Source organism: Athene cunicularia (assembly GCF_003259725.1).
Source record: "Athene cunicularia isolate RWA chromosome Z unlocalized genomic scaffold, athCun1 chrZ_part1, whole genome shotgun sequence".
In the NCBI taxonomy this organism is placed as follows: Eukaryota; Metazoa; Chordata; class Aves; order Strigiformes; family Strigidae; genus Athene; species Athene cunicularia.
This window is the reverse complement of record NW_020799142.1, coordinates 15,783,774-15,796,438: the sequence shown is the minus strand read 5'-3', so window position 1 is coordinate 15,796,438 and position 12,665 is coordinate 15,783,774. Positions and strand designations below refer to the sequence as shown.

The 12,665-nt window shown below is 40.3% G+C and overlaps 1 protein-coding gene across 1 annotated transcript in view; it reads right to left on the bottom strand.

The window, feature by feature from the left end:
* PDE4D (phosphodiesterase 4D) overlaps nucleotides 1–12,665 on the bottom strand; it is a 658,904-nt gene that overhangs the window by 91,661 nt on the left and 554,578 nt on the right. Inside the window, exon 8 of the mRNA XM_026865784.1 lies at nucleotides 309–533. Within this exon, the coding sequence (XP_026721585.1) occupies nucleotides 309–533 (225 nt within the window). The remainder of the gene's footprint in view (nucleotides 1–308; nucleotides 534–12,665) is intronic.

Below are 12,665 nucleotides of genomic sequence, written 5' to 3'. Positions count from 1 at the left end.
AGCGCGCCCTCCGCCGCCGGCTCTCGTAGCCCGCTGCTGGCGGAGCCGGTGCCGCTGGAGCAAGGGGCTGAGGCGGCGGCGGGGTGGGGAACCTTCTGGAAGGCGGCGGCAGCGCCGCCCGACAGCCCGGCGAGCTCATCGGGCGTCGGGGAAGAGTCGTTTTCCTAAAGACACGTAAGGTTTTACAAATGCGGCTTCCACTTGAAGCGTGTAAAACATTAATCCCGAAGGGTGGAGTCTTTCCCCTTTCATGCCTGCTTTGTGTCACGCTCAGTGTCTTTGTTTTCGGTGACGTTACACCTACTTACAGCAGTACAAGGGACACACCTGGCACCTTACGGTTCTTTCTGCACCGAAGGTGGTGAGTTTTGGGACGCGGCATTCCTTCTGCAGAGTTTCAGCTGCACAGAGCTGACATTGAATATTCAGCGTGACACTGTGAAAACCTCGTGGAAAGAACAGGCATTCCAAGGCAGCAGGGAGGTCGAGGACGCTGGTACACAGAGAGGATATGATGTCAAACTGCAGATGCGCTGTTGTAGAAGACAAAAAGGGCAAGGACCTTATGAGATTAAATCCATTCCAAGCCTGAGCTGGTGGGAAAACTGGCAGTTTTCAGGCTGGTTCGGTGATGTCAAGTCTGACTGGATTTACACTGAAATATACGTCCCTGTATTTAAATGCTCACAAAGTATAAGCGTGTCACCGGTCTGAATCTTAGACTGTCAGCCATTTGCTAGTTAGCCTCATCAGCTTTTACTGCAACTGGCCCAAAACGTTTGTACCCACAAGCCTTCCTCTCCTGCTGCACCCCTACTACATACACTTCCATGCCTTTATGTGTTGTCTGCACAGGTATACACACACACCCTCCCGATGTGTTCTATACATATACATACTGCATGTAAAAAATCCAGCAAATTGAATTTTACAGAATCAGTGTAGTTTATGTCCTTGTCTCTAAATCAAAATTTCTTTTAATTAAATACATTAGTATCATTTAAGCCCCATTTTTTCTACATTCTGGTATCAATCCCTGGGTTACTTAATTTTTTACATTCAGATACATGCTAGCGCTGTGTTTGCACACCTATACACCTTCTGTGCCTGACATGAAGCCATAACACTCTCAACCACCAAAGAAGTGAGTGCCAAATCACATTCAGCCATAGACAAAAGTCAGAACTCCATTACTTTTCAAAAGAATCACAGCAGTTTGCCCTGTGTATGAATTTGGATCACAAAGTGGGAAGCAGCACCTTGATGGATCCGCAGAGGCGAAGTGTGCCAGACTGGAAGAGCTGCAGGCACAGCTGTTACTCGTGAGGTTTTTGTACTGTTTCATTGTAATACATACACTTCACAAATACTGTTAACTTTTGTTTTGAAAAGCTTTTCTTCCAATGGATCGCTATGCACAGATAGTGGAATAGAAAAATTATATGGAGACTATACTTGTTCCTTTCTTGCTCAGTAAGCACATCATTAATTTCAAATGCCCCTTTTTCAATTACAGGAAGTGAGTAATTTCCACAGAAGCCAATAGGACTCAAACAGTTGATCTGTAAGAGAAGTGGGTGGAAATTAGCAACATTTTCTTAGTCTGGTCATGGTGGCATCTGTCTTTTGCAAGAATGGAAGAAAATATAAAGGAGAATATAGAAAAACAGAGTCTGTCCCATATCTATGTTACTCAAAATAGGTGATTCTTCTTCTTCGGGTCAGATGTGTTATAAACATGTCCTGCTGCATCAACAGAATTAAGCCACAGTTGGCCTTTGCTGAAAAATGACTGAAAAAACTGTGTCAAACATGGGTTGTGGCAACCAGGATTAATCCATTCACAGACAACTCCCTAAAGCCAGGACTAAATTCCTTACTTTTAGAAAACTGGCCTGTTGTCACTCTTCCAGATGCAGCAATAAAGGTGCAAATACAGACCAGCCATCAGATGAAACAGTGAAAACAACTGCTACAACACCAAATGGCATGTTGTGACAGGACTCATATAATTCCTGCCACATATGTAGTGAGGTGAAAATCCAGTGAAAGCAAAGCTGAGAAATTAAGTAAAATCTAGGCCAGGCCTGAAAAGAACTGATCAAATCCTGCTTGTCAGGTGGTTGTTTCAATCTAAGACTGGACAGTCAAACCAAGAACAGCAACGGAGATGTGAACGAAATTGAACCCAGCTTTCTACTCATTAAAATACACTTTAAAAAAATGGTTTGGCTTCATGCATACAGGCCAGCAACAGAATCTTAGAAAACATTTTTTCCTGAATTATATTTATCTTGAATGCAACACTTTTAAGATCCAGTAGAGCTGGCAGCTTTGAATGGGGAGTTTTATGCCAAAAGTCCACATCTATAGCCTGTGATGAACTTGGAGTCTCTGGAACCTCCAGAGACAAAATACAAAAGAGTATTTTGCTGTTTCAGTATAGATTTTGAATCAAATTCAAAAGTTATTGTGAGATCTCTGAGTCTAAGCTTATAAAAAACAACTCTGTGTAACTCTTTTAAATAGGATAAGAATTCTCTTTGTCTAGGGTGTAGATTCCAGTTAAGATCATCAATATAACAGCAAAGCCTGCCAGAAAAGTATTTCTACACCATACAAAGTGCTTGCTAGAGTAAATAAAATCTCAATGATTGTGACATTTATAAAAGTATTCTGAGACCATCTAAGAGGATTATAAAATTAACCCTTCTTATTAGTGTATTAAAAAAAAAGAAAAAAAAAAAAAGAAGGCTTTCTGAGTCTAATATGAAGGTATTAGAACATTATTAACCTGGCAGATACCCACAAAGTTACTATATACACTGTACCAGGACAGGTTAACAATGAAAATAAAAAAGTAAAAGTCAAGCAATTTTAAAGACAGATTATGGTGGGGTTTTTTTGTTTGTTTGTTTGTTTTTTTGTTGTTTTTTTTTTTTTCCCCAGGATTAGTAGCCAGAGGATGTATATTTCCTCATGTGTAACTTTTTAGCTGGGTATTTTGATACATCCTACTAGCAGAAAAATTTTGTTTTACACTTTGTTGTGCCTGGCACATATTCTCAGCTACACACTTTCTAAGTATTAGTAACACTGAAGCTATTTTTTTGGATTACAGGAGTTTCTGTAATGGCAAGTGGAAGCTGCAGTCTTAAAATACGGCCAGATAGACAAAGTGGCTGTGTATCATGAATAATGTTCTCTTCATGGAGAAAGGCCTTTTCAGAAAAATACAGCAAGTAGAACACTTTTTTTTTTTTTTTTTTTTTTTTTTTTTTCAAAGAACAATTCCTGCTTCCAGCCTCAGCTAACAGAACAGACTGTATAGAGAGACTTAATTCAAGAACACTATCTTGTGAATCCTCTGATAAAAAACTTCTGACGTTAAATGACTGATTAGATATGGGGAGCTATCTTTTCTATGAAACTTTACTGTGCTTTAGTTTACTATGCCAGTTACACAGACTAAAGCTTTTTTTAATGAACCTGACCACCATCTGGTAACAGTTCACCCTGTAGCAACATAACACATAGTTGAGTTTGCGAACTGCTAGAAGCAATCTGTAACAGGTAAGTGGCTAGTCTGGACTTTACACATGTATGTTTAAAGCTATATTGCCACTGCAGCCAGGGATGTGTTTATCGCATGAACAGATACAGCTAAACCAGATTTAATCAGAGAGCCACAAAGCTGTGAGACCATAGGCTTTAGCCTGGGACTTTATTAATACTGAACTCCTACTCAGGTGGGTGAAAGCACACTTTCCTCCTTCATACCTCCTATATACCTCGTACCTGCAGGTATATATGTCTTGTAGTCTTCCTCATTTGCAAGACTGCCTTAGAACGTGCTGGCAAAGCTCTTTCCCTGTACTGAAATAGTAATGCTAGCTTCCAAATAACCTTGCCTAAGTATTGCCAGATGATGAGATAATCAGTAACTCAGACAATAAAATGCTAATCTTCTGAAATACTGCAAAACTAGGCTTTGTCATAGGGAATATTTGAGCTAGTGTTTACAAATTCTTGTATTTCATAGAATAAATATTATAAAGCATTTAATATTAATAATTTTGTATTTAGGAATGGTGCAACTATAGCATTGTCACTGCACACAAGGCAAAAAAAATAGAATGTTCTAAATGAGTTTATAGATAGAAATATTCCTTGATAAACAGTTCTGAAAAAATGAAAAAGCCTGGAGTGGTAAATGCGGATTTGAGAACTATTGTTATTTAATAGATTAAAAATCACAGAAACATAACTGAATCCAGTATTAAAAGTAAAGGTGTAAAGGTACTTGGGTCCCATCCTGCTTTTATAGATGCTTATACATGATCTATTTTGTCAGGTTTTCCCATGTAGGTCTAGAATTATTCTGAGTTCTCTGAGCATCTGCAACTGATCCCTTTCCACTTAGGAAACAGAAAAGACAGAATACAAAAAGCCGTTTCAGGAGGGGTGTTCATTTGCCTTTCCTGCTGCTTCTACTTGCCAAACTCCAATTAAAAAGAAACAAATGTTCCCAAAATTCTGATTTTGCTTTTTCCCTTTAAGAAGTGGGATTCAAATATTAATAACTAGAAGTAATATTAATAATAACAACAACAACATCATATCAACAATAAAAATAATAGTATTAAAGACTCTTCCCCAAACATATGTTGGTTTCCTTCTGACTGGCTGCCTCCTGTCATCTGCTAGACCTTTCTGCATCCCAGTGGTAACATTTAGTTAGCTCAGGTAGCCAGACTATGTCAAACTGCTTTCTGGTTTTCTCCTTCATTTCTTTGGCACTGATTTATTCGTGGACTTTTTCTACTAGTCATGCTTGCACTCCTTCAATTAAAGACTAATTAGGCAATGGCTCTGATGGTATGTCCACTAAATAAGCCACTAGCATATGGTTTACTTAATATAAGGGAAATTTTTCAATGCTAGCTAATCCAGTGGGCACTTCTGTAATACATTCCTGAGTTATTTCCTATTTCTTTGGCATATTAATAAGTTATCTAGTGGCAAAATTCAGTCACTCAGATGTAATCCTACCTTGCTCACTATTATTAAGGAAAGAAACCTATTTTTATATTATCCTACAGTTTAAGAGAGACTACCATAATTTATTGTCTGCCATCTTCATTTTGTCTCTGTCTCAGAGTTACAGAATCACTGAATCATCTAGGTTGGAAAAGACCTTAAAGATCATCCAGTCCAACCATTAACCTAACACTGACAGTTCCCAACTACACCATATCCCTCAGCACTATGTCAACCCAACTCTTAAACACCTCCAGGGATGGGGACTCCACCACCTCCCTGGGCAGCCCATTCCAATGCCTAACAACCCCTTCTGTAAAGAAATATCAAGCCTGAAACTTCCCTGGCACAACTTGAGGCCCTTATCTATTGTCCTATCGCTTGTTACTTGGTTAAAGAGACTCACCCCCAGCTCTCTGCACCCTCCTTTCAGGGAGCTGTAGAGGGCGATGAGGTCTCCCCTCAGCCTCCTCTTCTCCAGACTAAACACCCCCAGTTCCCTCAGCCGCTCCCCGTACCACCTGTGCTCCAGACCCTGCACCAGCTTCGCTGCCCTTCTCTGGACACGCTCAAGTCATTCAATGTCCTTTTTGTAGTGAGGGGCCCAAAACTGAACACAGGAATCGAGGGGCAGCCTCACCAGTGCTGAGTACAGGGGTCAGATCCCTTCCCTGTCCCTGCTGGCCACGCTATTGCTGACACAAGCCAGGATGCCATTGGCCTTCTTGGCCCCCTGGGCACACTGCTGGCTCCTGTTCAGCTGGCTGTCAATCAACACCCCCAGGTCCCTCTCTGACTGGCAGCTCTCCAGCCACTCCTCCCCAAGGCTGTAGCGCTGCTGGGGGTTGTTGTGGCCCAAGGGCAGCCCCCGGCATTTGCCCTTATGGAAACTCCTGCAGTTGGGCTCAGCCCATGGCTCCAGCCTGTCCAGATCTCTCTGCAGAGCCTCCCTACCCTCGAGCAGATCAACACTCCCACCCAACCTGGTGTCATCTGCAAACGGACTGAGGGTGCACTCCATCCCCTCATCTAGATCATCAGTGAAGATGTTAAACAGGAGTGGTCCCAAAACCGAGCCCTGGGGGACACCACTCGTGACCGGCCACCAACTGGATTTAACTCCGTTCACCACAACTCTCTGGGTCCGGCCATCCAGACAGTTTTTTACCCAGCGAAGCGTGTGCCCATCCAAGCCATGAGCAGCCAGTATTGCCAGTAGAATGATGTGGGAAACAGTGTCAAAGGTCTTACTAAAGTCAAAAGTAGACAATGTCCTCAGCCTTGCCCTCATCCAATAAAAATGTTGCCCTGTCATAGAAGGAGATCAGGTCTGTCAAGCAGGACCTGCCTTTCATAAACCCGCTGACTGGGCCTGAGCATCTGGTTGTCCCACATGTTTGTGTGATGGTACTCAGGATGAGCTGCTCCGTCAGCTTCCCAGGCACCAAAGTCAAGCTGACAAGCCTGTAATTTCCTGGACCATCCTTTTGATCTTTCTTATATATGGATATCACATTGGCCAATTTCCAATCTGTTGGGACCTCCCTGGTCAGCCAGGACTGTTGGTAAATGATAGAAATTGGCCTGGTGAGCACCCAGCCAGCTCCTTCAGCACCCTCGGGTGTATCCCATCTGGTCCCATAGACGTGTGTGTCTGTGTCATGCAGCAGGTCACTGATGAACTCCTCCTGGATAGGGGTGTGTGTGTGTGTGTGTGTGTGTGTGATTCCCCTAGTCTATGTCTTCTGGCTGAGGAAGCTGGATTCCCTCAGTACAGCTAGACTTGTTATTGAAGACTGAAGCGAAGAAGCCTCTCCTCATTACTCGTTGCCATGTTTCCTCCTGCGTCTAGCAGGGGATGGAGGCTCTCCCTGGTCTTTCTCTTGCTGTTTATGTATTTATAGAAACATTTCTTGTTGTCCTTGATTGCTGAGGCCAGATTAATTTCTAGCTGGGCTTTAGACCTCCTGATTTCTGCCCTGTACAGCCTCACAGCATCTTTGTAATCACTGTGAGTGGCTAGCCCCTTCTTCCAAAGGCTGTAAACTCTCCTTTTCTCTCTGAGTTGCAGCCAAAGCTCCCTGTTCAGCCAGGTGGTCTTCTCTGTTGGCCTTGCCCCTGATTCTAACGCAAAGACACTCCACCCTGTCTTCACTACACTTGTACTCAAAGCAATCATAACAGTCCCAAACATACAGCGCCACCCCACTGCCTGTCCTTCCTCGTCTATCCCTCCTAAAGAGATTGTAGCCATCAATTGGCACACTCCAGTCATGGGACACATCCCACCATCTTTCTGAAATAGCCACAACATCACAATTTTCCTGTTTTGTCATGGCTACAAGCTCCTCCTGTTTGTTACCCATGCTGTGTGCACTGTATACCTGCACTTCAGATGGGCTGATGTTTTGCCCCCTTCCCCCTTCAAGTCTAGTTGAAAGCTCTCTCAATGAGCCCAGCTACCTCCTGCCCCAAGATCCTTTTTCCTCTATGGGACAGGTGGATCCCATCTGATGCCAAAAAGTCTGGCGTCCTGTATTCCAACCCATGACTGAAAAATCCAGAGCCCTGAGGGTAACACCAGTCTTGGAGCCACAAGTTCCATCTGTTGAGTTCTCTTGTATTCTTCTTCATCCATCCCCACAACTGAAGAGATGGAGGAGAATATAATTTGTTCCCCCAGCCTCTTATCCAGTTTCCCCAAGGCCCTGAAATCTGTCTTCATTGATTTAGGACTTCTCCTGGTAATATCATTGCTACCTACTTGAAATCCAAGAGAAGGTAGTAGGCCTTGGGTCTCACTGGAGTGGGGAGTTTTGACATGAGGTCCCTCACCCAGGTCCCAGGGAGGCAGCAGACTTCCCTATGAAGTGGGTCTAGTCTGCATATGGGGCCTTCGACACCCCTCAGAATGGAGTCACCCACTACAATGACTCTTCTGGGGTTCTTTCTAGTATTGGATTTAATACATGGTCTAGGGTGACCCAGTCTTGGTGGATTGTTCATCTTCCACCTTTTTTGACTCATTTTCTTTGTCCTTCTCTGCTTCATTCATAAGTTCCAGGGCCACATATCTGTTGTGAAGTGGCACCATGGAAGGTGAGAGAGGTCAGGAGGGGATTTTCCTACCTCCCCGAGCAGGGATCTGTTTCCAATCTCCCCCATCTCTCAGGTCCCCTCCTTCTGCCTGGTATCAAGAGGATGAGGGATCGCCTGCCTCGTTTGGAGCCTCCATTTGCTCCTGTTGCTTCATGGGTGCCAAGGTGTTACTCCACCAATCAATTTCCTTTCGCACTCTCTAATACTTCTTAATCTTTTAATCTCTTTGAGCTCAACCACCAGGCTGAGCAGGTCATTCAGCTGACTGGATGACTGATTTCTGCTATGTTTTTTTTTTTGTGTGAAGTACTTCAGTTTAATATAAAACCAAATATTAGGCCTGGGATGTGAGTTTGTAAGAGCCTTTTGTTTTAAAGCAGGAGTTGATTTGGATAGAAATAACAAATACTTCTTTATCCGACTGCCAGTGACAAGTAGCATTTAGATGTATATGTACTATGGGTATCTTCCAGAAAACACATTTTCAGGATTCCATCAATATGAACAGCTTAATATAGGCATGTAACCATCCACATAGTTATCTTTTGGTTTGTCAGTTCCTCTCTCTCATTTAACTACTCTTCACATAATATAGAAACCACACCAAACAACACCATGTGCTGTTTTTTGGGTCTATTTGAGAAGACAGTTCTAAAGAATATAGCTTTCCTCACATAGTTCACATAAAGGGGGAATTTCAAAAGCATTCACAGAAGTTAAAAGGACACATTTAACTGACTCTTAGTAAGGATTCTGGTCCTAGATGCGAGTGTTAAACACATTCCCCAAGGACATAAACTGAGGTGGACCAGCATGTGTGTGACAGTGACTTTTGTGTATACAAAGCACTTGTAATGCTTGAATTCAAACACTGATGAAGTATACTGTTAACCTGCCATGAGTCTGCAGATACACATCTGCTAATTTCTCAAATAACAGTTGGCATTTACCACAGACTGAAAGATGTGAAGATGCTACAAATCACATTTACACTTGAAAATATAAGTATCTGTAATATTTACCCTGAAATTAAAATAATTGTCTGAGGTGAGTTAAATACATTCAAAATATCCATGGGTGTATGGGTATAAGCAAAAGTACAAAGATCAGAACATTTACATGTCATTCAACATACAGCACAAAGAACAAAGGCCATTTTATCAAAAACATCCTCCTTTAAAACCAGGGTGTCAAGTTTCTCCAGTGCTTCAGGAAAACACCCTTTACTCAATAAACTTGAGTAAGGATTTAAGAATATTTTACCTCATCTCTGCCAAAAATCTGGCAGTTCAGATTATCATAGGAATACATCTCTGTAATAAGATAAAAATATATTTAGTGGGCAAATTAAGTAAGAGTGGGAAGTTCTCTTAAATGTAATCCTGCTGACTAAATCTAGAGAGTTGGCAGATATACTGCAATTCCATCTTGAATAGGGCATGTTTTGCCTAAATCTGGGTATGAAATTTAAGGTCTTTAGCATTTTAAAATGTGACACTGATACTGCATTGAGTTTTATTTTGTTAAAAAAATGAAATACTCTTTATTTTTAAGCCTCTTCTTATGTATATTTATGATCACCTCAATCCCATATACCCACTCCCAAGATAGTGGCAATTACCCCAGTATTGCATGAATTAATGTCTCTAAGGAATACTTTTTTGCTTTTTTTTTGTTCACTCATCTTCTCATGTTTGCTTTATCCCCTGCTGTGCTCTGGCAGAATCCCAGAAACAGGAAAGAATAAAAGGCATCTGGATTATTGAGAATATCTCCATGCAGTGATACACAGTACAGTCCAGTCAAGCCCTGGAAGATTCAGGAGGATATGTAACACTTTGCCTTCTGGACTTTTGAACAGTTTAAAGCATATCAAGAATGTTACTTCTTATTGAACAAGAATTTACTCTACTTTAATTCCATTCTGTTATTCAATAAAATCTTTTAGTTACAGAACTGTTAAGAATGAGATAAATGGAGATATACTCAAAATAATTATTCCCAGTGCCATAAGATATGATGTATTGATTTTCATCTGTAACTTTTGTTTTTTCTTGTTATGTCCACCTGCTTGAATTTAGAAAGAGTATAGTCTGTATGAATATAGATATTAAGCTTACTACAGTGATATTTAAGTCATACTGAAAGACAGGAGGCTATTTTCTAATTAATTAATATGTAATTATTAAATAATGATTGATTATACTTTCAATGTAATAAAATAAAATCTCTAGCAAAAGACTGGTAGATCCTATTTCACAACCATAAATTTAATCGGGAAACCTGAAGCTAATCAAAACAAATAATTAAATGTGTTGGACAAAGCCCATGAAAAGCATGCAAGAAATTCCACTTAATCAAAAGGATATTGATTTCTGAAGGATTTAAGATGCAGAACCATACATGTAAAGAGTGTACTCAGGTCCAATAAGAAGCAATGAAAGCATGGACTAGCAAATTAATTCAGTTAGATTTATAACCTCTTAATTGTTACAGACAGTTTACTTCTCTATTACTGTGGTTTTTGTATACATGACAAAATCTCAAGGGATTTTCCTGACACTAAGCCATATGCTTCCTACATTTTAATAAATGAAATGTATTGGAAAAATTCCATATGTTTTCCTCTATCTGATGAAATAGGCTTGGGTTATTTTTTTGATGCAAAATTGTAAAGTGTAAGTAACTTCTAAAAAGTGCAATTTTGAAGTTATGATTTATTTTATGATTAAATGGCTTTTTTTTTTACATATACAAGTCTTCATTTCCAGGTCCTTTGGCACTGCATTTGTAATATAAAGGGCTACTTATGTAATTTATATTTAAATCCACTTTAAAGCTATCACTATGATTTAGCTATTATGTCTATCTAATACATGTATATATAGGAATCACACCTTGTGTCTGTGATTTCAGGTTAACTAAGACTTGCCAGTTCATCAGGAGTTGTGATAGTATTTGGGGGCTCAGAAACTCATTCTCTTGGACAGGCAGAATCTTTGCACATAAAAGCAACTGCCAGAAGGAGTTTGCCAATTGTCATTAGTGGACAGAGAAACTGAGATCTGCTATCTCTTTTAACTCTGACACATATTAAGAAAGACCTTATATGGTTCCTTCTTAATTCAAATTCTTCTGATTTAGAAATGCAGATATTAGAAATCAAAAATTATCTAACATTGCTCATTCTGTTATCAGTCAAAAATTAAAACTTTCAAGCTCTGTCCTTGAGTCACAGCTAGTTTCATTTTTCTGAAAATGAAACATTATTTATAATTCACTGGTTGTGACAGTGGTTCTCAAGCTGTGGTCCGCGGACCCCTGGGGGCACTGCGATATTGTCACTGGGGGTCCTCAAAGGCTTAAAGCAGGGGTGGGGAATGTCCAGTCCAGAAAGTTTTGGTCTGGCCTACAGAAAGCACTGTGTCTCCTTTTCACATACAAGATATAGTCAAAATAAAATTCCTAGTTAACCTTGATACAATTTTTATAGGATAAACTGGAAGACTAGTGGAAAGAATCCTAATGCTTTGTACCAGTTTAAAATACGATCATACTGGTTTGTCACACTCCTCTGTTTGAATGAAAAATTCACTTATTACCCCAGGATAAGAATTGGATGAGGATGTGGGTCAGGCTTTAAATCCAACTGGCATAGTCTGTGTGGGGTTCTCTGGCTACAATCTTGGGACAGAGCTTATTTGAAAGAATAAAGCTGCCAACAGACTTTGAAAAGCCTAGGGCACAGTGTCTGTCTGGAATCCCTGAACTGTGCACCACAGAAAGAACGAACGTTTTTGTCAAATTTTCACAATAATTGACTCAATTTTTACACAGTTGTACTTTTGTTTGTTTGTTTTTTTGTTTTTTTTGTGTGTGTGTTTTTTGTTTTGTTTTGTTTTTAATATAGAAGCATAGCAAACATAAAAGCAAGGGAAAATCTATACTGTCTACACAACATACAAAATAGAAAAGAACATGAAAGTTGTCTTCTGTTTGAACCAGAAAAATCTATTGTAGCCTCCTTTTTCAGTGTAAACATCTAAATTTGGATTAAACATGACATCCATTCATTTCTGTACACAAGGCTGATTCAGACTTACTGTCCAATAACATGCTATAAATGCAATTTAGAGGAGACATTTGTGTTTTGCTTGCAAATATGCTGAAATACAAATATACCATGTGCAAAACCACAAATGGAGAACAGAGTGTGAAGTGATTGTTTACCATATTTGTTAGGATTTTTTTTTCTGCCCCCATCGCATTTTATAGAAGTCAAATAAACACACAAAGAACACATGAATTAGGAATCATGAAAATATGCATGCTGCTCAGGTTCAGATTTTAACAACAATGAAATCTGATTCTACATTGCACTATGACAGAGTAATGGAAACATCATGTAATGATACTAATCAGCAGATGCTGTGCTCTAAGGACATTGCTCGGGAGGGGTGGTTGGCTGCTGCATGCGGTTTGCACTTTATCATCATCCACATTTGGAGAATCCAAAGGGGCTGGTT